General features: G+C 41.1%; 2 protein-coding genes across 6 annotated transcripts in view; one reads left to right on the forward strand and one right to left on the reverse strand.

Annotated features, from left to right (window-relative positions):
• Positions 1-3965, forward strand: part of CNOT8 (CCR4-NOT transcription complex, subunit 8) — a 19092-nt gene extending 15127 nt beyond the window's left edge. For all 5 annotated transcript variants that reach the window (XM_010829387.1, XM_010829386.1, XM_010829390.1 and 2 more), the window contains 2 exons: positions 685-795; positions 2438-3965. In XM_010829387.1, coding sequence (XP_010827689.1) covers positions 685-795; positions 2438-2587 — 261 coding nt within the window. In that variant the 3' untranslated portion in view covers positions 2588-3965. The remainder of the gene's footprint in view (positions 1-684; positions 796-2437) is intronic.
• A 3577-nt stretch (positions 3966-7542) lies between these two features.
• GEMIN5 (gem (nuclear organelle) associated protein 5) overlaps positions 7543-22694 on the reverse strand; it is a 39831-nt gene continuing 24679 nt past the window's right edge. The window contains exons 19-28 of the mRNA XM_010829391.1: positions 22304-22399; positions 21751-21888; positions 20657-20804; positions 16283-16402; positions 15564-15774; positions 13557-13811; positions 11869-12031; positions 10484-10985; positions 9037-9133; positions 7543-8491 (exon numbers count right to left, since the gene is read on the reverse strand). Of these exons, the coding sequence (XP_010827693.1) occupies positions 8324-8491; positions 9037-9133; positions 10484-10985; positions 11869-12031; positions 13557-13811; positions 15564-15774; positions 16283-16402; positions 20657-20804; positions 21751-21888; positions 22304-22399 (1898 nt within the window). The 3' untranslated portion in view covers positions 7543-8323. The remainder of the gene's footprint in view (positions 8492-9036; positions 9134-10483; positions 10986-11868; positions 12032-13556; positions 13812-15563; positions 15775-16282; positions 16403-20656; positions 20805-21750; positions 21889-22303; positions 22400-22694) is intronic.

The raw sequence follows: 22694 nt of genomic DNA on the forward strand, positions 1-22694 counted from the left end.
ATCCAACCAGTCCATTCTGAAGGAGATCAGCCCTGGGTGTTCTTTGGAAGGAATGATGCTAAAGCTGAAACTCCAGTACTTTGGCCACCTCATGCGAAGAGTTGACTCATTGGAAAAGACTCTGATGCTGGGAGGGATTGGGGGCAGGAGGAGAAGGGGACGACAGAGGATGAGATGGCTGGATGGCATCACTGACTCGATGGACATGAGTCTGAGTGAACTCCGGGAGTTTGTGATGGACAGGGAGGCCTGGCGTGCTGCGATTCATGGGGTCACAAAGAGACTTGACTGAGCGATTGAACTGAACTGAACTGAGACTCTCAGAGTTCTTAGCTCTAAACAATTTAAGAACTCTCTCCCCTAAAAATTGCTAATCTAAGAGGCTTCCATCTAGAATTGCACTGGCATTTACTGTTTCCCCAACCTTGTTTTCCACCAGTGAGGACTTTCAGTGGCAGAGGTCTGACAAGATTAATATAGAAAAGAAAGGAGTGAAAAGTGGTGGAATATAAGACAGTGTATCATTTGGAGGGTTAAAAAGGGGATAGTCTGGGGTGAGGCCTGTTAAGTAAATAGTTGACATAGTTGACTCCAGTAGAGCAGACAGACAGAGTTGACAGACATGGCTGACTCCAGTAGAGAAATTGGGTCTGTAGTATTATATGTGTTTCCTTCCATCTCCAGGGAGGTCTTCAGGAAGTTGCTGATCAGCTGGATTTGCAGAGAATTGGAAGGCAGCACCAGGCAGGCTCAGACTCACTGCTGACGGGAATGGCATTCTTCAGGATGAAAGAGGTAAGGCAAAAGGCTTTTTGGAAATCTATAGTTTCTCTTGGAAGTTGATGGCCACCTTGAAAGCAGGGGTTTTTTGTGTGTGTGTTTGTTGTGCATATGTTAAACACACTATGATTTGAGAGGCAAAGAAACATTCTGAAATGGAGGTTACTCAGCATACTCAAGTCTAGAAGTGTACTTTGTGTTCCTTGCAGTGCTCATCCTTGCAATTATTTGCTTTTCTTCTGATTTCTGTAATATGAACACATTTGTTAAACCACCCACTCATTTTATGCTGAGTTCTATTATCAAATGTCCCAATCTGACATCATACTTAGTGGTGAAAAGCTGAAAGCTTTTCCTTTAAGATGAGGAACAAGACAAGGATACATACCCACTCTCGCCAACTTTTATTCAACATGGTTTTAGAAGTCCTAGCTGGAGCAGTTAGGCAAGAAAAAGAAATTCAAGGCATTCATATCAGAAAGGAGGAAAACTGTCAGTATTTGCAGATGACATACTATATATAGGAAACCACAAAGACTCTATCAAAAAACTTTCAGAACTAATAGATGAATCCAGTAAAATTGCAGGCTAAAAAAATTAATATAAAAATATTTTGTGTCTATACACTGATAGTGAACTATCAGAAAGAGAAATTATGAAAACAGCCTCATTTACATCAAAAAGAATAAAATGACCTTGGAATAAATTTTACCAAGGAGGTGAAAGACCTGTACACTGAAAACTGTGAGACATTAATAAAAGAAACTGAAGAAGACATAAGTCAATGGAAAGATACTCTGGGCTCATGGATTGGAAAAATTAATATTGTTAATTCATACTACCCAAAGCAGTCTACAGAGTGAATGTAATCCTGATCAAAATTCCAGTGGGGTATTTTTTCACAGAAATAGCACAAATAATCCTAAAATTTGTATGGAAGCATAAAAGACCCCCAATAGCTAAAGCCATCTTGAGAAAGAACAAAGCTGGCAACATCATGCTCCCAGTTTTGCCCTCTGGGGCACCCTTGGCAGTGTCTGGAGACATTTTCGGCTATCTTAACCTGGGGAGTGGGGTTATGCTGCTGAATATCCCACAGTGCTACCATACACTGGACCACCTCCTCAACCCCCAGCAGAGCGTTCTCCTGCCCAGGAGTGCCCAGAAGGGTGAGACACCTTGCTTTGTGTGCTTCATGTCCATTTTCGTAACGATTTATTACTGTATTACCCACTTTATGGACGGGAATCTGTGCCTTAAGGAGTGTTGAAGTGACTTCACCACAGTGAGTCAGTCTGAGGCTAGAGCTCAAGCTCTTAACTCTTGCGCTACCTGTTAAAAGAGCAGGGATGCGATAGAGGCCGTTGTACTAAAAGCAGCAACAGCAGCAGAGGGACCCTGGCAGTGAAAACTCATGGAAAGTATCAGTAGAAGTCTGTTTTGAAAGGGGAACCTATATAGAGAGAAAGGAACATAAAAAGACTATGCATAGGAGAGGTTTGGAGCCTCTCTTTATGAAGTTAGCTTCTAGTTGGCTAGATGGTCAAGGCCTTAAGAAAGCTGGGAGGTGCTGATGTGATAGTGTTGCGGCTTGGCCTGCTTCTTGGCATGACTCTTGGCATGGTTCTCACCAGGGGTTCTCTGTCCTGTTCTGCAGTTGTTTTTTGAGGACAGTATTGATGATGCCAAGTACTGTGGGCGGCTCTATGGCCTAGGCACGGGAGTGGCCCAGAAGCAGAATGAGGATGTGGACTCTGCCCAGGAGAAGATGAGCATCCTGGCGATCATCAACAACATGCAGCAGTGATGGCAGTGAGGCTCTGCAGGCTGGGCCCGGTCCCAAGTGGTGCTTCCTGTGCTGACCGTGTACACTGACCTTCCTCCCCAAGAGAAGACGCCTTTTGTGAGCAAACTGTACCTACCATCTGTGTTTACAGACAGACTTTTGTTTTACTGAAGACAAAAGATGACTTTATTTTAGATCCAGAAGAAGTTTGCTCTGCATTTGTAACGTCTTCCCTATTCCTCATCCCTAAGCCTCTATTCTCCAGTTACCTCCTGCCACCAGCATCCATGGCTCCTTTGACACCTTTTAAAATCCAGGACAAGTCGGAAACAAACTAGTAAAATGTATATAACTCTTACCTGTTGTCATTCTTTTTCTTTTAAATTTGTTGCTAATCTCTGAGGATGAAGACTTCTTGCTGTGAACCTCAGCTGAGCTGAGGGCTTCGAGCAAAAGTGGAACCAAGCGATGGGCTTGTGAAGTGGGTTATAGATGTTGAGCCTTTTCCTTTCTTTCCTTTCGTTTATTTGACTTTTCTCGAGGACATTTGCTTTCCTCACACTTTGCTGGTCTTATGTATTATTATGTGGAAATGAATTAGAAATATGAAATATGAAGCCCAGATAATGAAAACGTTCCTTAAAAACAAATTTCTACTGCATCTGTTTACTGCATCTGTCTCCACAATATGTACAAGGAACTCCAGAATGGGTATTAAGTTAACCACTTAAATGTCTTCAAATCTGTTCCATTGTGCCACTGAGATTTGCTGTGACATATGCATCATTTGAAATCATTTTAAGTTTTCATTTCATAAAATATCTTGGAAATTACTGAGAGCAGGTTTTGGGTTGTAGTCTGTTATATTTTCAGTAATGTAATTTCAGATGGTTGTGTCTCTTCTCCCACCTGTTCTTCTCTGTTTTCTGTGCTTTTCCTTTTCAGCAAACTGAGAAGTTAGGGACATGGATTAATGTGAGTACAAGGAAGGTGAGTCTTAAAAAAGTCACAGTGGTTACATGTAAACAGGGCAGTAAGGAATTGGGTTTATAGGGTTCTCTTGGAGTAATATCCCATGCACAACTGGGGTAAGGAAGCTCAGGATTGTGAAATTTTTTTTAACTAGTCATTTAAAAAGTATGCTGTTTTTTTTTTTTTTTTTTTCCTGAATGACTACAGTATGGACAATTTCAAAAACCAAAAACTCCTTTGGAATAGTGGAAATGAAAACTGGTAACTCACTGAAGTGGATGAATAGTCTTGCATTTTAAAAGCTTATGGAAAACTCAATTTGAAATGATTAAAAAATGTCAAGTATTATAAGCCGGTATTTAAGATGCTTGTAAATATTATTTATGTTTTTAATTTTGTAAAATAAAGATTTCTTTTTAACCACTGGCATGAAGATTTGGTCTTTCAAAGCTCTGGATTGCTGGCTCTAGAAGATGGTTGTTGACATGGATGCAATTTGCCTCCATTTTCCACAAGTTGGCTTACATACAAAATGTCTCAATCTGTAGAAAGCTCTTTTTTTTTTTTTTTTTTTTTTTGTAGAAAGCTCTTAATGAGCAACTGTGTAAACGAAATTGTCTCTTTACTTCATATGCTCTGCTGATTATTGGGCCTTACTTGGAAATCGGTTTTAATTCTGTTTCCTGGTGCTACTCCATTATATGTGGTGGATTCACTTATTAATTACTGGACTTTTAGACAAATTGAAGTTCTAGATTTGGTTCAGGACTTTGTTTCCAGTCCTTTCTTTTGGCCCAACAATATGGGGTTGTAATAAGTCTCCCAAGTGGCTCTAGTGATAAAGAATCTGCCTGCCAGTGTGGGAGACATAAGAGACGCTAGTTCAATCCCTGGGTGGGGACCATTCTCTGGAGTAGGGAATGGCAACGCATTCCAGTATTCTTGCCTAGGAAATCCCATGGACAGAGGAGCCTGGCGGGCTACCGTCCATGGGGTTGCAAACAGTTGGACACAATAAGTCAGGTATAGGAGCAGAGCTAGAATTTTGACTGCAATATATACTTATTGTTGTAAGATTTGTGGTAAAGCAGCTTAGGTCAGTGGTTCTGAATCAAGATGGTTTGGCATGCTGGTGACTATGAGCCCTACATAGATGTCCTAAAAAATTTGGATTAAAATAGGCATTTAGTCACTTCTCGGCGTTTTGACTAAGATCAAGTGTAAAATAGGCATTTATCTTTGCCACAGTTAAGAACAGGCTTACTGACATGTCAGGAGAAATGTTGAGATGAAGGGTTGAGGATCTCAGTGTTGAGTGGGGATGTACTCATTGCATAGAGATAACTTTATATTTAAAGTGCTAAAGAAGGGGCACAGGTCTAGTAGAACTGGAAAGAACTTCACTTTGTATATAGGAGTGTGTGTAGGGCTGTCAGTAGTTATCCTCAGAAAGGGATGGTCCTGCAGAATATCCAAGAGAATACTAACTTGGGTGTGATTCAGCGCCCCCCACATACAGTCCCCCTTATCTGTGGGGGAAATGTTTCAAGACCCACAGTGGGTGCCTGAAACCATGAGTAGTACTGAGCCCTATAATGTATGATTTGTAATCTTCATATACTCATGGGTAGGTAGTGTATGCAGTGTGGATATGCTGGACAAAAGGATTCACGTTTCGGTGGGATGGATTGGGAGGGCTGTGAGATTTCATCATGCTACTCAGAATGGCCATAGTTTAACTTATGAATTGTTTATTCCTGGAATTTCCCATCTAATATTTTTGGACTCTGTTGACTGGGGGTAACTGAAACTGTGGAAAGTGAAATTATGGCTGGGGGTAGAGGGGCTATTATAATCCCAGCTATTGAATTTCTGTGGTCTGCTAAGGCAGTAAGGTTGACTGCCACTCAAGCCTTGGTTGTCAGCCAGGGCTAGTATGAAAGAGCTGTTTAGAATCCTTTTAAGTCCAAGTTATTAATGAGCATTTTTTCAGTTTTCCAGCTTATTCAGTGGATAAGTCTGAATTATGCACTTAGTAGATACTAGACATTGTAAGTACATGCTAGGGATAAAGTAGGAAATGGAAAACAATCTATCCTCATTGGAGTTTATAATCTTCCTGTGCTGCCAGATAGTAAATCACAAAAATATAATTTGTGAACTGTAAAGTATAGGATATTGATGTACCTGAGGTTGAAGTTGAAGGACAGTCTTTGAGAAAGGACATTTTTTCAGCTGTGTTGTGCAGCATGTGGGATCTTGGTTCCTTGACCATGCCCCCTGCATTGAAAGCACAGTCTTAAGGACTGAACCACCAGGAAAGTCCCTGAGAGAGGTCTTTTAAGCTGAGATCTAAGAGATGAGCACAACTGGACCAGGCAGAGAAACAGCACAGGCAGAAATCCCTGAGATGACAAGAGAACTTGGTGGCAGCTCAGAGACCAGTGTGACGAGTCTCGAAGCAAGGATAATATCTAGGCAGAAAGCTGAAAGGAAAGGGCCAGGATTAGGCAGGGCTTATAAGCCGAATTCAAAATTAACTTTCCAATACCAATGGGAACGTACTTTAAAAGTTTTTTAGTGAGGAGTAGACAAGATTTGATTTGTAAGTTATACCAGTCATTGGTATATGAAGAATGATGAATTAGTAGTAAGAAAGCAGGTTTAGGGAATTCCCTGGAGGTCCAGTGGTTAGGACACGGTGCTCTCACTGCCGAGGGCCCAGGTTTGATCCCTGGTTGGAGAACTAAGATCCCACAAGCCACGCGACAAAAAAAGAAAAAGAAAGCAAGTTCAGATACTGAGAGGTGAGTGCAGCCTTCTGGGTAATAGGATGGTGGTTTACATTAGAGAAAAAGTTACTTTGGGTGGGATAAAAGTACCAAAACTAAATCTTTAGTTGCTTAGTGGTGTATCTTATCCACTCAGAAAGCTTGAGTTACCTCCCTGTGGTTCTGATAATTAGGAAGATGGAAATGAAAACCATGTATTCAAATTAGAATTCAGTCGCTCAGTCATGTCTGACTCTTTGTAACCCCATGGACTGCAGCATGCCAGGCCTCCCTGTCCATCACCAACTCCTGGAATAGTTTGATACATTATCTGGAATTGGAAAAGGGAGTTTAAGAGGAAATGGAGTTGTGTAATTTCTTTCGTCTTTGCTTTTGGAAGTCTCCTTACTTAGTTGTAGAGCAATACTTGTTCTTACCAAAGCAGTGATCAAGGAGGATGCAGGATGCCCCTACCCAGAAGTGTTGGTTTTGGTAAATCATGAAGGAGTTTATAAATTTCTAGTTTAATAATACTGCTCTTTACTCTAAGTGAAGCATTTGTTCATTTTAACAAAGACAGACTGTAGAACTGGTACCTAGTTCTCCACTTCGCTACAAAGATTCTTCATACATCTTCCTAAGATTCACGTACCTATGTAAAGAACTGTGAGGATCTAAATTCTACAATATTCCTTTTTTGGATTTAGGGTTTTAAAATCCTAAAGCTAGGTCTAATAAAAAACAAAAACAAAACCCCAGTAAGTCAGATCTTTGAAAACTGCCTCTAAGGAAAAGTTTTTTTTTCCTTCCTAGAGAGTTTCATTCTTGCCCACAACAACCCCAACCCTTGGAAATAACTGAAAAATAAATAGGACACTGGAGCAGGAGAGCTTTCACAATGAATCCCCAACAGAAAACAGTACTGGGGAAGAGTGCTCCCTCTCAACTCACCCTAGACTGCCTGATTTTTATGTCATAGCAACTGTGATATAACTGAAACATCTGTTCCTGACATTTTTCAGCTATGTAAATAACCAGTGGGAAGAACAGATCTTAAGAAAATGCTCATTAGTGAGGGGAAAACAATAACAATAGAGAACCAAAACCAAACAACAAGCCCCTCCCCCACAAACCCCCACAGGGATTTGTAATTAAATAGTATATAGGGTCCTATTATGCTAAAGTTGGAGTCCAGAGATTCCAAAGTTACATATGCAAAATGAGGAGTATGCATTTTTCTTCAAAGATCATCTGTGGCTTTAATTCTCAAAAAGTCCCTATGATCCAAAAAAAAGAAAAAAAAGTTTAGGAATCAATGAAACAGTCATTTCATCCTGAGCTATTTTGATCACCATTCATTTCTTATAAAACTGAAGGGGTAAGTCACATCTGAATTAGTTATTTGTTCTTCTAAAGTGTTAGTCAATGATTTGTTCAAATAAGCAATTCCATTACACACTGAAACCAAAGTTCTGGCCTGAAGTTCAGACAAAGGGCAGAGTCAGCATGATGGGTAAGGCCTCTTTCACATTCAAGCTTCAGTCTTTGAAAGAGTAGAAGTGAACCCAAATTAACAAAAACAGTTAAAAAAAAAATGATACCAGTAGTCATAATATGCAGCAATTGTGTCTAAAACCAGAATGACATGTTTATGATCAGGCGAAACATTTATAAAGGTAGCTTGTGTTTAAGAATATAACACTTTGGGTGACTGAAAGAGTTCCTCCTCTTTGGGTGAAACCTGCATAAGGCAATCACTTAGCAGGTGTTAGTTCTTGAGTAACTACTGCTGGCTTTTCATGATCTTTCCTCCAGTGGGAAACCACAATTGAGTCCAAAGTCAGATTTCACTGGGTCCCAAGTGTAGAGTTGATTCAAACTTGACCCTCATTTGTATTACTTGGATCACTGCAGAAATATCTAGGGATCAAAGTGAATGTCTGGTGAAGTGTAAATGCAGAGGTGAAAGGTGTTGGATGTTTAAAATTTGGCTTTCTTACAGATCCTTGGAAGTTCATGTGTAGAGGGTCTGGTAATGTCGTTTGTAAACTTTTGTGTTGCCGTACTTCTGAAGGAACTCTTGAGCCTGTTGCTGCATTTCCTGGGTCACAAAGCTAGGACATTGGGACCCAATGTGAAGCAGGATGAGGCAGCATTCCAGCACGTCCGGGAAAGGCCAGGTCTGAAAGATGACACGGGTATGAACAAGGAAGCATTTGCCAAAAAAAGCAATGTACACCTGCACAGAAGTCACTAGTGATTCAGTCTCTTCTACTGACATATCTCTGGCGTGGCTGAGCCATTTCTCTCTGAAGACTCTTCATCAGTTACTCTAAGGAGAGATGATACTCAAAACTGGGATATTCTCAAATGATACAATCTTTTTCTAAGAAGAGCCCTACTCAAATGAATTTAAAACATGATGCTTCTGTTACTCCTAGGGGCCACATTCAAATGCACCTATCCATTTGTAAACGATCAAATACATGGTACAATTTTACTTTACCTTCTAATAGATTTCTCTGAAGGCTGAGGTATAAAATTGCTTGTGGTATCAATCACTCTGTTCTCACCAAACATTATAGCTCACCAAAGGCAATTAGATCCTCAGTTTTTAAATATACGGAAATGTGTCCAGAATTCAGATGACATTAAAGAATTTGGTGTTAAGTCAATTGATAATACAAAGAGTAATATTTTACCAAATGAACTGCTAATATATCTTACCTTAATACTCTCAGGAAGCTTAGCTATTCTCTCATTTGCCTCTGTAAGTCTTTTGGTTAATTCAGGCAAAGAAACTGGTTCATTTTTTTCTTCTTTACTAGTGATAATAAAAAAAGTTACAAGTCATATGTCTTGCTGCACATAACTTTTAAATCCATTATGTTGTAAATTACTTTTATCACCTGGGTCTTTAACTTTCATCTTTACTAAGGCTAAGAGAAGGGAATTTAATGGGATGTGATATAAAGTTTTCAAAATGCGGTATCATTCCTCACCACTTTGCAAATTCCCACTTCTTAGACACACAGCTCCAGGAAGAATTAAGGATCTTCAAGGGATTCAACCTGCAGCCAAGTGCGGAGGGCCTGGATTTCTCTGGGTAATGGGTTGGACAGAGCAGGGGTCCCTACCCCTCGGGGTGTATGGATGCACGTTTTTTCTGGGAAGAGTGTCTTAACCTTCTCAAAGGGGCCCTCTGATCAAAGGTTAAGAGCTGTTGGTTAGAGAACTGTTTAATGCTTTTCTTATTACTAAAACCAAACATAGAGTGCTGCTTAGAGTATAGCTCACTAGAGAAGTACTCAGAACTTTGACTCAAGATTTCAATTGTATTTTTAGAGCAACAAATGTAATTTTAATTTTTAAAAGTTAGTAATAATAGCTGTAAGTTTATTGACTACTAGTTAAGATATTTTAGGCCCTCTGCTGGTGGGGACATAAGGTAAAAGGTACTCAGCGTAACTGCTGATCCCTGCAGATGGCACAGCCGAGTACCCTGCGACAATACAAAGGGGCTCTAAAGTGGTCAGTGACCTACCTGGCCCTTATTTTCAATAGCCGTCATTAGGACGCTGCAGCAATCTGATCATTTGGGATTTTTTAGTTTGGTGTGTAATTCTGTACACTACCCTTTTTGTGTGTTTTTTTGGGATAGTACTGAAAAATTAAAAAACAATGGTTTTTGGGAGTTCCCTGGCAGTCCAGTGTTTAGGACTCTGTGTTTTCACTGCTGAGGGCGTAGACTGAATCCCTGGTCAGGGAACTAAAATTCCACAAGCCAGGGAGGGTGGCCAAAAGAAGAAAAACTGGTTTTCATTAATGATGTAATATTGCAACTCCCTATTTTACATGACTGATTTTTTGGGAATCTTGCACAAAAGGGTTTCATTGTACTATTTTATTAACAATATTTGTGATTTTGTTTGTCAAAACAAGCAAGGATAGGGTTGGTACTCCATTTATGGATAAGGGAACTAAAGCTCAAGAGACATTAAGACTCCTGAGGTCACTGAGCAGGACCAGGACTGGAATCCCACATCTGACCCCAAAGCCTGTGCCTTAATGACTGCACTGTGGGGCTTCCAAGTGATGTGATCAGCCTCACCAAGTTCCATGTGAGAGTCCAGCAGGGGATTTCAGTTCCACATTGTACTGAATCAGTACTTACCACTGGTTCTGAGGATGAGAGAGGGACTGTCCTTCCTGTTCAGGTTCATTCTTATCAGGGCCATTTGCTGTGGATTTACACAGTTGACTCTTCTGGTGTTGGCGGATCATTTCTGCCAAGGTCTCTTGGACTTCAGCAACAGTTCTCTGTGCATTTTGGAGACCAGCATGCTTTTCTGACAAAAGCTCCTTACAAGCGTTCTGCATTTGCTCACCTTCTTCTGAAAGTCTCACGTCTAGTTCTGGAGTCCTGCTTGGCTCTGGCTGGGAAGGTTTGGGGTCAGTTTCTTCAGGGCTGACACTGTCAACCTCTTGGCTCTGTTCAGTAGAGGTTTTACTTCTGTGAGCAGCTCTTAGCCAGACACTGGACTCCGGGCAAGGCCCAGAGAGAGACCACCAGAATTCATATAGACATCCGTAAATAAAAAAGGCCTTCAGACTTTTGAAAGCTGGTGTGGTGGGAGACTGATGATCACCCAGTTTGTCTCTTAGATGGTCACAGCCTACAAGAGAAGAAAAGGATTTAGGGTTGTTTATTTCTTTGTCTGCCAGAAATCTGATTTCCTGCCCACGTGTTTCCTGTCACCCAAGAGGCCAGTCAGATCCCAAGAAAAAGAACGGCAGTGATCTGTGGGACCACATGCTTTCCACCAAAAGCCTGCCAGAGCTTCTGGCCTAAGACAGTGTCCTCATTGCTTCAAGCCATGTAAAGCATGACAGAAAGAAGTATTTCATCAGTCCCATTGTAGGCTCTGGGGCTAAGATGCCACTGTGTTCTGAAAAACCATAATGTTTTAGGTCAGTGACCAATTGTGTAGCTCAAGGAATGTTTTCTCCATTCTTTATAACTTGTGAGTACACTGCTATTTCTCTCTCTAGCTGTGTGTAGGAGAGTATATAGTGAACACTAAAGTAGGTAGGCAATGGCAACCCACTCCAGTACTCTTGCCTGGAAAATCCCATGGACGGAGGAGCCTGGTAGGCTGCAGTCCATGGGGTCGCTAGGAGTCGGACACGACTGAGCGACTTCACTTTTCACTTTCATGCACTGGAGAAGGAAATGGCAACCCACTCCAGTGTTCTTGCCTGGAGAATCCCAGGGACAGGGGAGCCTGGTGGGCTGCCATCTATGGGGTTGCACAGAGTTGGACACGACTGAAGTGACTTAGCAGCAGCAGCAAGGTAGGTAGGACCAGTAAAGGAAAACAGCTTAGTCATGCTAACTACCTCCTAGGAGTCTGGGTAAGAGAATTCAAACTTTGTACTAAATGACACAGTGGCTCATCTATGTCTTTCAATAGCCTATGTACTCCTGGTGCCACACCACTGGCAGTGGTTGTATCGTCCTTCAGTGGGTGTGCCCCAGTGGGACTGGGGGTCCTTTACCCTGCGGAAGAAAGGCTGAGTGCACTTCCTGCATGATGGTGAAGTTTCCTGAGTCGTAGCTCCGGATCACAGCCCGAAGCAATCCTTCCACAGCTGCGTCCCAGGAGCCCGCTTCCTGGCTTAGCACTGCCAAGGTCAGGTCATGGCAAATGTGGAGCAGGAGCTGGAGAGAAGAGCCAGAGTCTCAGGTAAACATCTTTGCACAGCAAGGACTGGGATGACACCAGAAATGCTCCTATTTACAGCATTTGGGAAGTACACACAGTTCACATTTAAGAAAAGTCCTCCTATCCCCACCACCCATTCTTACTTCCTCATTGGAAACATTCATATTTAGTTGCACAGCAGTATACAGTCTAGTTTTAAAGTCTGTTCAGGCTAAGAAAATGCCTTGATATTTGCATTTAATTAAAACAAAAAGTGAGTTTCTGGAACTAAAAGCTTTATAAATAAAATCTGGAGTGTAATTAAGAAAATTTTCAATTTTAAGTGTGCAATTTGATGAGTTCTGACAAGCATATGTATATATACATACATTTAGTATAATCACCACCAAAATCAAGACATAGGATATGATATTTTCACTTTAAACCCCTTTGCAGTCAACTCCCCTCTCCCCATCCCTTGGCAACCTCTGATCTAGTTTTTGCCAGTATCATTTTGTCTTTTCTAGAATTCATATGAAGGGAACAGTAGAGTCTGTAGTCTTTTGTGACTTGACTCTTTGACTTATCATAGTGCTTTCAAGATTCACTGATATTCTTTTTGCATTTGTAATTTGTTCCTTTTTATTGTTGTATAGTGTAGTTTTCCACTATACGGAAATACTATAGTTTGTATACCCATTTGCCAACTGATGGACATTTGGGTTGTTTCTGTTTGGCTATATGAACCAATCTGCTATGAACGTTCCTGTACTAGACTGTGTAGACACCTGAGTTCACTTCTTTTGGTGAAACATCTATGCAGTGGGGTTGCTTGGTCATCGTGCGTATATGTTTAATTATAAGAAACAGCCACACAGTTTTCCAAAGTGCTATATACTACTTGAGAACATCTCGTTCCTCAAAAATATAATAATGTTTTCTCATTAAAAAAAGTGGATAAACTGAGATGTTTTCATAGGATGAGTAGAGCAGCTGTAATGAATCAATTTGTTCTCTTCCTATCAATATGGACAGATTTTATAAACAAGGGTCACATAAGCAAGCCACAAAATAACACATGGTCTGATGCAGGGCATGGTCTGATGCAGGGGCTAGAATGTTGGTGAGCTAGGGCAGGGGAATGGGACTGGGCAAGGGAACACTGAGGGACTTCAACTTGGTTGAATTTCTTTAACTAAAAGCAAAATATACAAAACCAAACCAAAAGACTGTGAAGCAAAAATGACAGAATATGAATATCTATTAATTCCAATTGATGGGTACTTATTATCTGCTTTTTTTGGTTGTTGTTTTCAGACTGTTTTTTTTTTTTAATTTAGAAGGGAATGCCAATCAAAGACTTAACTTCAGAGATAAAGGGCTCTAATTACCCTGAAGGGATCTTTCCACTTTCCTGGGCCTGGCTTAGTCTTTTCTGAAATGCAAACTGGCATTCTACATGTTTCCTTATTATACTAGACAGGGGTTAGCAAAGTCTTACTACTGAGTGACTAATATCAGAAGCTCAAGCAGAAGGCATACCTGTTTGGAGGGAGTGTTACTTGTAGCAGATGGGTACTTGATATTTTGCAGCTGCTGAAATGCTGCCTGGTACTGCTCTGGGGAGTCGAGGCCGAAGGTGCTCTTCCATACTGCAGTCACCCTCTCCACAAAGGACCCTTCGCTGTCTGTGGGCCAATCATTGTAAGAAGAAAAGGAGCTTTTGCCCTCAGAGAGCTGCTTTTCCTCCAGGTGCTTGGACAGTAGCTCAAGAAGGCAAAACACCAATCTCTGACCCTGAAGCCCAAAAACAAAGGAGAGGAACTGTTATACAGGGAAATGCTCCATTATCTAGGACTTTCCCCAGTCCCTCAGATTCTCCCCCTCTGTATCTGCAGCAACCATACCCTCTCAGTGGGCTGCCAACCCAACGTGAGTCTTGTGTGAAGGGGTGGAGGAGAGGGAAGAGGTGATCTAATAGATGATTTTTCTAGGATCTTTGGGATCCTAGCCTTTTTGGGAATTCCTACCCACACAATTCTTAGAGCTCAAGCAACTATATTTTATAACATGAAACCCTAACTATAGCCCTACTCACTGATATTTAAGCCACTTAAGATTTGTGGCCAGTGTGAGAAAAGATCGGCTGGACTCATCTAGTTCCTTCCTCCGCCCAGACTTCAGATGAAGGAATACAAAAGTTAAAGCATCATGGGCAGAGTGCTGGAGCAGACGAGCTGTGTGGGTCTGAGACCTGGGGCAGTGGTCAGGGGCTACATCCAAGTAGGTTTAACAGAGGGAACCAACTGGAATAGAACAGAACACAGACAAAAGGCCTAGTCTTCTTGCTTTGTTAAGGATAGTAAGAGGAAAAAAAGAAGTGCTAAATAACCATTCTGGAAACTTTTTTTGTGGTGGTGGTGGTAGATAAATTAATCTCCCTCTGTTTGGTCACTCTGCAAATAATGTGCCATGTGATACTATCTTTGAAGATGTTCCACTTTTGCCTCCACTTTTGTTCTGCAGTTCCCAGAAAGCTACCTCTTCACCTAGTATTTTTCTTGGGCTTTGAACATTTAGCTAGGAACTGTCGTTAGGCCCAGTTATTCTAGTGAAGGGACAGAGGAACTAAAAAAGTTCATATAATATCTGACAAGCAAAATTTTCTGAAATGAATCAAATGTTTACATGTTTTCAAAACTCGTTTTTGCTGAGGCTTTTAAGATAATCGCAGTGTTGATATATTGAAAAAGACAGTGTTGATATGTTGAAAAAGACATAAATTGAAAAAGTTACTGATTTTTTAACCAGATGGGAACAAAAGATTTAATGAAAAAAAAATTTTTTTTTTTAAATTTGGCTGCGTCGAGTCTTAGTTGTGGTTACACGGATCTTTCATGGTACGTGGACTCTAGTTGTGGCGTGCAGGCTCAGTACTTGTGGTGCGCAGGCTCAGTACTTGTGGTGCGCAGGCTTAGTTGTTCTGTGGCATGTGGGATCTTAGTTCCCTGACCAGGCATAGAACCCGCATATGCTGCATTGCAAGGTGGATTCTTAATCACTGGACCACCAGGGAAGTCCCTAACAGAATGTTTTGATTTTACCCAAATTCACTATGGCATGCAGCTGAGGAGGGCTTCTATAGGCAGAGCACGGTGATTTCTGTTAAAGCTGATCCATCTCCCTCTTCAAAGCAGACCCTCTCCCTCTTCAAAGCAGACCCTCTCCCTCTTCAAAGCAGACCCTCTCCCTCTTCATTTTTGTGCTGATGACATCAGTGAAGAAAGCACAGGGGCTGAGCTGACTAAAGGGATATTCAACTGCTAAGCAATGAGAATCACTGTCGAGAACCACACTATCTCTTACTCTGAATATGGCAATTGCAAGCCCCAGGGTACTTCAATGGGATAGTATGGCCAGGTCTTGCTGGATACTTCTAAGAATACCTGCCAGATTGGTTCAGCTTGTGCAACTGAGTAATGCACTTGGAATATGACTGGAGAGGACCCGGGGCTCCCTCCTAAAAGCAGGAGAGGCAAAAAGACTGACCTTTAGACTTGTGTGGAGCTGCAGGGCCTCCTGGGCTCCCACCCAGTTCCGGGCCAGAAGCAGTTCTTGGGCACATCTTAGAGCCAGGGAAGCTGACAACTCATTCTCTCCCACGATGGAGGCCAACTCTGCTGCCGTCCTAAGTGATGCCGCATCCCCCTTTTTGGCCAGAACTTTGGCTGCATCATAAGCTGAAGTGGCCCCTAAATAGCTAAGATACAAAAGAAAAATCAAACATAAAAAGACTGCCTACTCCTGCTCCCCAGAGGGTCGAATCATTTCTTTCTGTCCACTCTGACTTGCATGGCTTCCTGTGGTCCTAGCTGTGTCTCTGTCTGAGGCTGTCCCTGAGAAGGCTGAGGCTAGCACGGCAGAGAAACAGGCAGCATCATGGAGGTTAAGGACATAGAGGAACCCCAGCAGTCGCTGAGTCGAACCCAAGCTAAAGAGTCATTCCCTCCCTTTTTCCAAATTTAATGATGCAAGACATCCCTGAAGAAAGGAGTAACTTCTGAATCCGCTACTAGGATTTCTTGAATAGCTATGGTGACTTATGTAAATACCAAGTAGGTAGACCTTGCTGAATCTTAATGAAGCTGGATTTAATAGACATATGCTTTTTAATTTGCTAGTCACTTCACCCCCACCTCTAAACTTACTTCCACTCTTGTCCTGCTCTTTGCAGAAGCTCTTCTCTGTCTGGGTGCACTCAGACTCACCATTTTGCTGCTAAGGCATAGTGGCCGTCTTTTTCTAGGATGGCTCCCCAGCTGAGGTACAGGTCTTTTATGATTGGGTCCTCTGGGCGCAGCCGGGCCTTAGCAATTGCAATAGCTTCCCTAAAGGAAAGAAGAGGTAATGAGCCAATCTGAAAAAAGTGCTAGGAGCTGGTTGGAAGATAGGATAAGCCTTCTCTGTGGTCTGTCTTACTCCAACTTCCCATAAAACAACTGTATTCCTGCATTTCAGGGCAAGTTAGAACACGCAAGCTGCACTTTTCACCCGTTCTTCACCTAGGTCAGCGGTACTTAAAGTGTCGTCTGTGAATTCCAAGGCCCTTTCAGGGGGTTCACGAGGTCAAGACTATTTTCATAATAATGTCGAGATTATTTGCCTTTTCTTACTGTGTTGACATTTGTACTGATGATGCAAAAGCAATGGTGGGTACACTGCTGGCACCCAGAGCAAGGATCCAGGAGGTAGTGGCTCTTATAGTTGTTTTTTTTAAAGGTAAATTTCCTTGAAAAATGATTAATTTCACTAAATGTCAGGTTAATATTGATGGAACCTCATTACTTCTCATTACTTCTTGAAAGAATGACTAACATACAAATGATAGTTACTTAGCGTTGAATATCTGGCAGATGTTTTCTCAAAAATGAACAAAGTAAGCCTATCATTTCATGGAAACCAACCAAAAGAGTACTGTTGCCAGTGATAAAATCTGAGCTTTCAAGTGAAAATTAGAGTTTTAGGAATCTTGTCTCTCTCACTGGGAACCTGACAGCTTCCCCAAAGTTAGAAAGGCTTTTCTGATGAAGTAAGGAATGTCATTTTTTTAATATATTTTAATGAAATGCATTACCATTTGGAGGATCTGTGTAACTCACTCAACTACTATTTTCCAAATGACATACAACTTCTGGTTTGCATCCAACCTAAAGTTGTAGCTGGAGTCAGTGTTTTAGACTAAAGTGATTTAGACAGAGCAATATTAAGAAGACCTCTATTTCCAGCCATGACGGGGTGATAACTAAGACCATATGTATTCTCCTGTCACAAAATTAAAACACTGGAGAAAATAGGTACAAAACCAAGTGTTTGCAAACACTGGACACGAGGCAGCACAGGACTTTCATCCTGGAGAAAAGAAAACATGCTGTGAGCTCAATCCTGGCCCTGGCCCTAGCTTTCTGCCTAAAACCATCTTCCCAGAAGAAACCCCAGCACAGCCTCCACAGTTAGGGCTGAATGGAGACAAAGCAGTTGGGATTTGTGGGGCGGGATAGTAAGAAGCAAGAAGCTGTTCAGAGAAAGAGCTCCACAGTGGTGCTTATGCATACTGTTGAGTCTCTGGTTTAAACACAAAGCTGTACATGGAGGAAAGGCCTTAAGGCTGGGCAAAGAATAATCAGGGAAACATAAGCTGACTAATTCCTAGGGCTCATTCAGGGCAGGAGACATACAAGTTTTGACCACCCTGACATCTAATTCTGATTTGTTGAATTACACAACGCATTCAGTAAAGATACTAGAAGGTAGGAGGGCAAACTAATTCTAGTGTATGGATTTTTCTGCACCTGCCCTAAGAAAGCTTAAAAACAGCCATGAGAAGATCAAGCTGATCTGCAGGGAACTTGACGGCTTGCCAAAAGTGTCCAACATGCTCTAAAGGAAGACAACAAACCAGAAGAGGATAAACAAAAAGAAAGTCTCATCAAAGCCATATGAAATGGCTGAAAAATCAGTGGTGGATAAAGTCCTACAAACAGGAAAAAAAAAATCCTATGTAGCAAAGATAAGAATACAGTAGTCAACAGTGCAAGCCAAGAAAAAATGGAATGATATCTGTGATGCACAGAAAGACAAAACCTTAGAAGTCTACACCCACTGAAAGATTCTTTAAAATAATGTCAAAATTAAAGACTTTTACAGACAAACAAAAGTTGATGGAGTATGTCACCAGTGGAATCACACTAGAAAAAAAATGTTGGAGTACATCAGGTGAAGAAGGAATTGATAACAACTGAAACTTTGGATCTACATAAGAGGATGGCTTCAGCAATACGTGAACTGTGAACTTCCAGATGTTCAAGCTGGTTTTAGAAAAGGCAGAGGAACCAGAGATCAAATTGCCAGTATCTGCTGGATCATGGAAAAAGCAAGAGAGTTCCAGAAAAAACATCTATTTCTGCTTTATTGACTATGCCAAAGCCTTTGACTGTGTGGATCACAATCAACTGTGGAAAATTTTGAAAGAGATGGGAATACCAGACCACCTGACCTGCCTCTTGAGAAACCTATATGCAGGTCAGGAAGCAACAGAACTGGACATGGAACAACAGACTGGTTCCAAATAGGAAAAGGAGTACGTCAAGGCTGTATATTGTCACCCTGCTTATTTAACTTATATGCAGAGTACATCATGAGAAATGCTGGGCTGGAAGAAGCACAAGCTGGAATCAAGATTGCTGAGAGAAATATCAATAACCTTAGATATGCAGATGACAGCACCCTTATGGCAGAAAGTGAAGAGGAACTAAAAAGCCTCTTGATGAAAGTGAAAGAGGAGAGTGAAAAAGTTGGCTTAAAACTCAACATTCAGAAAACGAAGATCATGGCATCCGGTCCCATCACTTCATGGGAAATAGATGGGGAAACAGTGGAAACAGTGTCAAGACTTTATTTTTGGGGCTCCAAAATCACTACAGATGGTGACTGCAGCCATGAAATTAAAAGACGCTTTCTTTGGAAGAAAAGTTATGACCAACTTAGCATATTGAAAAGCAGAGACATTACTTTGCCAACAAAGGTCTGTCTAGTCAAGGCTATGGTTTTTCCTGTGGTCATGTACGGATGTGAGAGTTGGACTGTGAAGAAAGCTGAGCGCCAAAGAACTGATGCTTTTGAACTGTGGTGTTGGAGAAGACTCTTGAGAGTCCCTTGGACTGCAAGGAGATCCAACCAGTCCATTCTGAAGGTGATCAGCCCTGGGTGTTCTTTGGAAGGAATGATGCTAAAGCTGAAACTCCAGTACTTTGGCTACCTCATGCGAAGAACTGACTCATTGGAAAAGACTGATGCTGGGAGGGATTGGGGGCAGGAGGAAAAGGGGACGTCAGAGGATGAGATGGCTGGATGGCATCACCGACTCAATGGACATGAGTTTGAGTGAACTCCGGGAGTTGGTGATGGACAGGGAGGCCTGGTGTGCTGCAATTCATGGGGTTGCAAAGTCAGACACGACTGAGCGACTGAACTGAACTGAAGAGTATGGAAAATGTTGGGAATAACTATATGGGCAAAAATAAGAAAATGTTTAAAAACTTAAAAAGACAACTCATTGTTTAAAGCAAAAATTCTAACATTGTTATGTGGGGTTATAACATGTGCATAGTATGTCAAATATACGACAGCAACAGTGGAACGGAGAGGAAGAAAGAAAGAAGTGTGACATATGCAAGAACTGGTACAATATTATTGGAGGTAAACTGATAAATTAGAAATGCTCATCATAAATCCTAAAGTAACCATTAAGAAAATAAAGGATTATAGCTGAGAAGCCAGTATTGGAGATAAAAAGAGTCTGAAAGAAAGGAGGAAAAAAAAATAGCAAGATGGTAGACTTAAATCAGTCACACCAATATTTACGTTAAAACACTGCAATTAAAAGGTAGAGACGGTCAGCCTAGATAAAAAAAGAAAACCCAGTTGTATGCTGTGTATAAGAAATATTATGAGAACTTCCCTGGTGGTCCAGTGGCTTAGACTCTGAGCTCCCAATGCAGAAGGCTGGGGTCTGATCCCTGGTCAGGGAACTAGATCCCACGTGCAGCAACTAAGACCCAGTCTTAGTTGTCAAATAAATTAAAAAAAATACTAATAAAAATTTTCAAAGAAGACATATTTTGTTGCTTTTGTTTTCTGTACTTACATACGTATTGCAGTGAAACAGTATTAACTTGAATAGCATCAGTCTCAGAGTGGTTACTGCTAGAGAAGGGATGAGGACAGAACTGGGGAAAGGCAATTCAGCCACGTCTGGAATACTACTTCCTTCCCAGGTTAAAAAATTTCTTCTTTTAATAATTCATTAAGTTGTTAATTTGTATCATGCTGTTTTCTCTATTTGTGATACTTTATAGAGAAATTTAAAAAAAGACCAGTGGCAAATATTGCTGAGAGTTAACATTTTGTTAAGTATAGGTGGTGGATGTGTTGATGTTGTTAAGCTAGTGAACATAATATTTGTATACATTTGAGATGTTTAATTACGGTAAAGGTTTTATGGTGGTGGTCAAGAAACAGAACTGTTATATAGGTTAATTTCATATCACATCCAACTGTTAGTTCAACTGTTGGGTCATACAGACCTGTAGAAATGGTTTGACTTGAGCAGCTCCACAGCTTCATACACTTTGTGGATAGAAAGCAGGTGAGAGGCAGCCTTGACATACTGGTCCTGAAAACACAGTTGTTTGGCAAAAGCTTCCACAGCCCATACCCACACATGGTAACCGGCTTTAGGAACAAAAAAGAAAATGCTTGTTGTTAGTCACTGCATTAAGCAGAACATTTAGATAGTAATTAGTTGCTGTTATGATCATTTGTTTCATCTATCTCTCCCCATCCCTATACCTTGAAATGTAAATTGTTTCTTTGATTATGCAATACATAAAAAAATAGTACAACATTCAAATGTACAAGAGTATGGAAGTCAGACAGTGCTTACCCTTGTTTGGGTGTATGCAGACTGAGTGAAAAAGTGCATGAGAGAAGCTTCTAGGGTGCTGATAATGTTACATTTCTTGATATAGGTGCTAGTTAACAAGGGTGTATTCAGTTAGTGAAATTCAGGTACACTCATGACCTGTGTACTTCTCTCCCTCTCTCTGGCATACTTGAATAAAAAGCTACAAAATGTGGCATGGCATAAAAAATTTCCTTGTTATCCTGGAGTTGTCCCAGGCCCCAGACTTGTCCAAATTCCTTTCCCTAGAGACAACTATTATTACTGGTCTCTTTTGAAGCCTTTGGCAACAGTCTATGAATATACAAGCACACATGTATAAATGACAGTGTTAACTATTACGTTGTGCAGATTCTTCTCACTTACTAAACTTTGGAGCTCCATTCTACATCAGAATACTCAGAGCTGACTCAGTTTTTTGTTATCGGAAGGCGTTTCTACTGTATAGAAATACAAGATTTAACCAGTGTTATACTGACAGACATCGAGGTTCTTGCGATCTTTGCTGTTACAGATACTGCTGCAATCATGGTCCATGTTATCTGTCATTTTGCATGTGTAGGTACAGTTAAATTCCTACAGTTAGAACTGCTGAGTCAAAGGGAATGTGGATTTTAAACTTAATCATTATAGTTGGCCAAACTGTCTTTCAAGACAATGTCTATCTTTAGTGGATGTACCCTAGAGAGGCTAGAGCTTTTGTGGTACAGAACATACCGACTGGTGCCATAGCCACGAGATTGTCTGTCAGCTCCCCTCTTTCTGCTGCAGTCTGCAGAACACCTTTTAGATCTCCTTTCCAAAGCATGAGCTGGTGAAATAACTCGGGGTGGCCATTTTCCAAGTGACTTTTTCCTGTTTGGAGGAGAAATAATATTTGGAAGATGTTTCAGAAACATTTGTCTGTACTGTCTTCTAGAAAAAGAAAGGCAGGATGAAAGACAGGAATAAATTTCTAGAATATGTAGTCACTGGCTGATGGGTAAGTCACTTCCCAGAGTGTTTGTAATGGGGCCTGACGCCCACTCAGGCATCTGTCCACCCACCCACTTTCACTTGTACTCAGTCACTCAGAATGAACACCAAAGTTTAGGGTCCTGTGATAGATGTGAGCAAGGGGTATCTGAACTTGCAAACAGAAGTCAAAGCCTAGTTAGCTGACATGTAAAACTAGTCATTACCATGCCACAAGATGGGAGCCATAAAAGTACATACAAAGTGTTAGGAAAGCATAAAGATGGACAGGATGTGTTGACTGGACTTGCCTCACCTTCAACCTCAATCATTCTATACAGGGTAGCCCTGTCTGTGAAAAGCCCCAGGTGAAATCTTTCCTCAAGATCAGTAGACACATCCTCGTTTGGCCCTGCTAATTCAAAAAGACCAAAATTCAGATGAAAGTGATTTAATACATTACCGTTTTCTGTTCAGTTAATTCTGATTGTATGTCTGTAATGCCCATTTCAGATTCTGAGACAAAGAGTCCTGTGCTCTTGTGTACCCTAACAGAGACCCGTACTGATAGCAAAATATTTTAGGCTCAGTCTTGGCAAAATCCAGTAAGACAGTTTAGTTTGAAGTTTGCTCAAAGGAAAATTTGGGGGTGGGGAGGAAGGAGGAATGTTAAAAAATCAACTGCAAATTCAGTGCATTTAAATACA

Source organism: Bison bison, unplaced genomic scaffold (assembly GCF_000754665.1).
Source record: "Bison bison bison isolate TAMUID 2011002044 unplaced genomic scaffold, Bison_UMD1.0 scf7180017864505, whole genome shotgun sequence".
Lineage (NCBI taxonomy): Eukaryota > Metazoa > Chordata > Mammalia > Artiodactyla > Bovidae > Bison > Bison bison.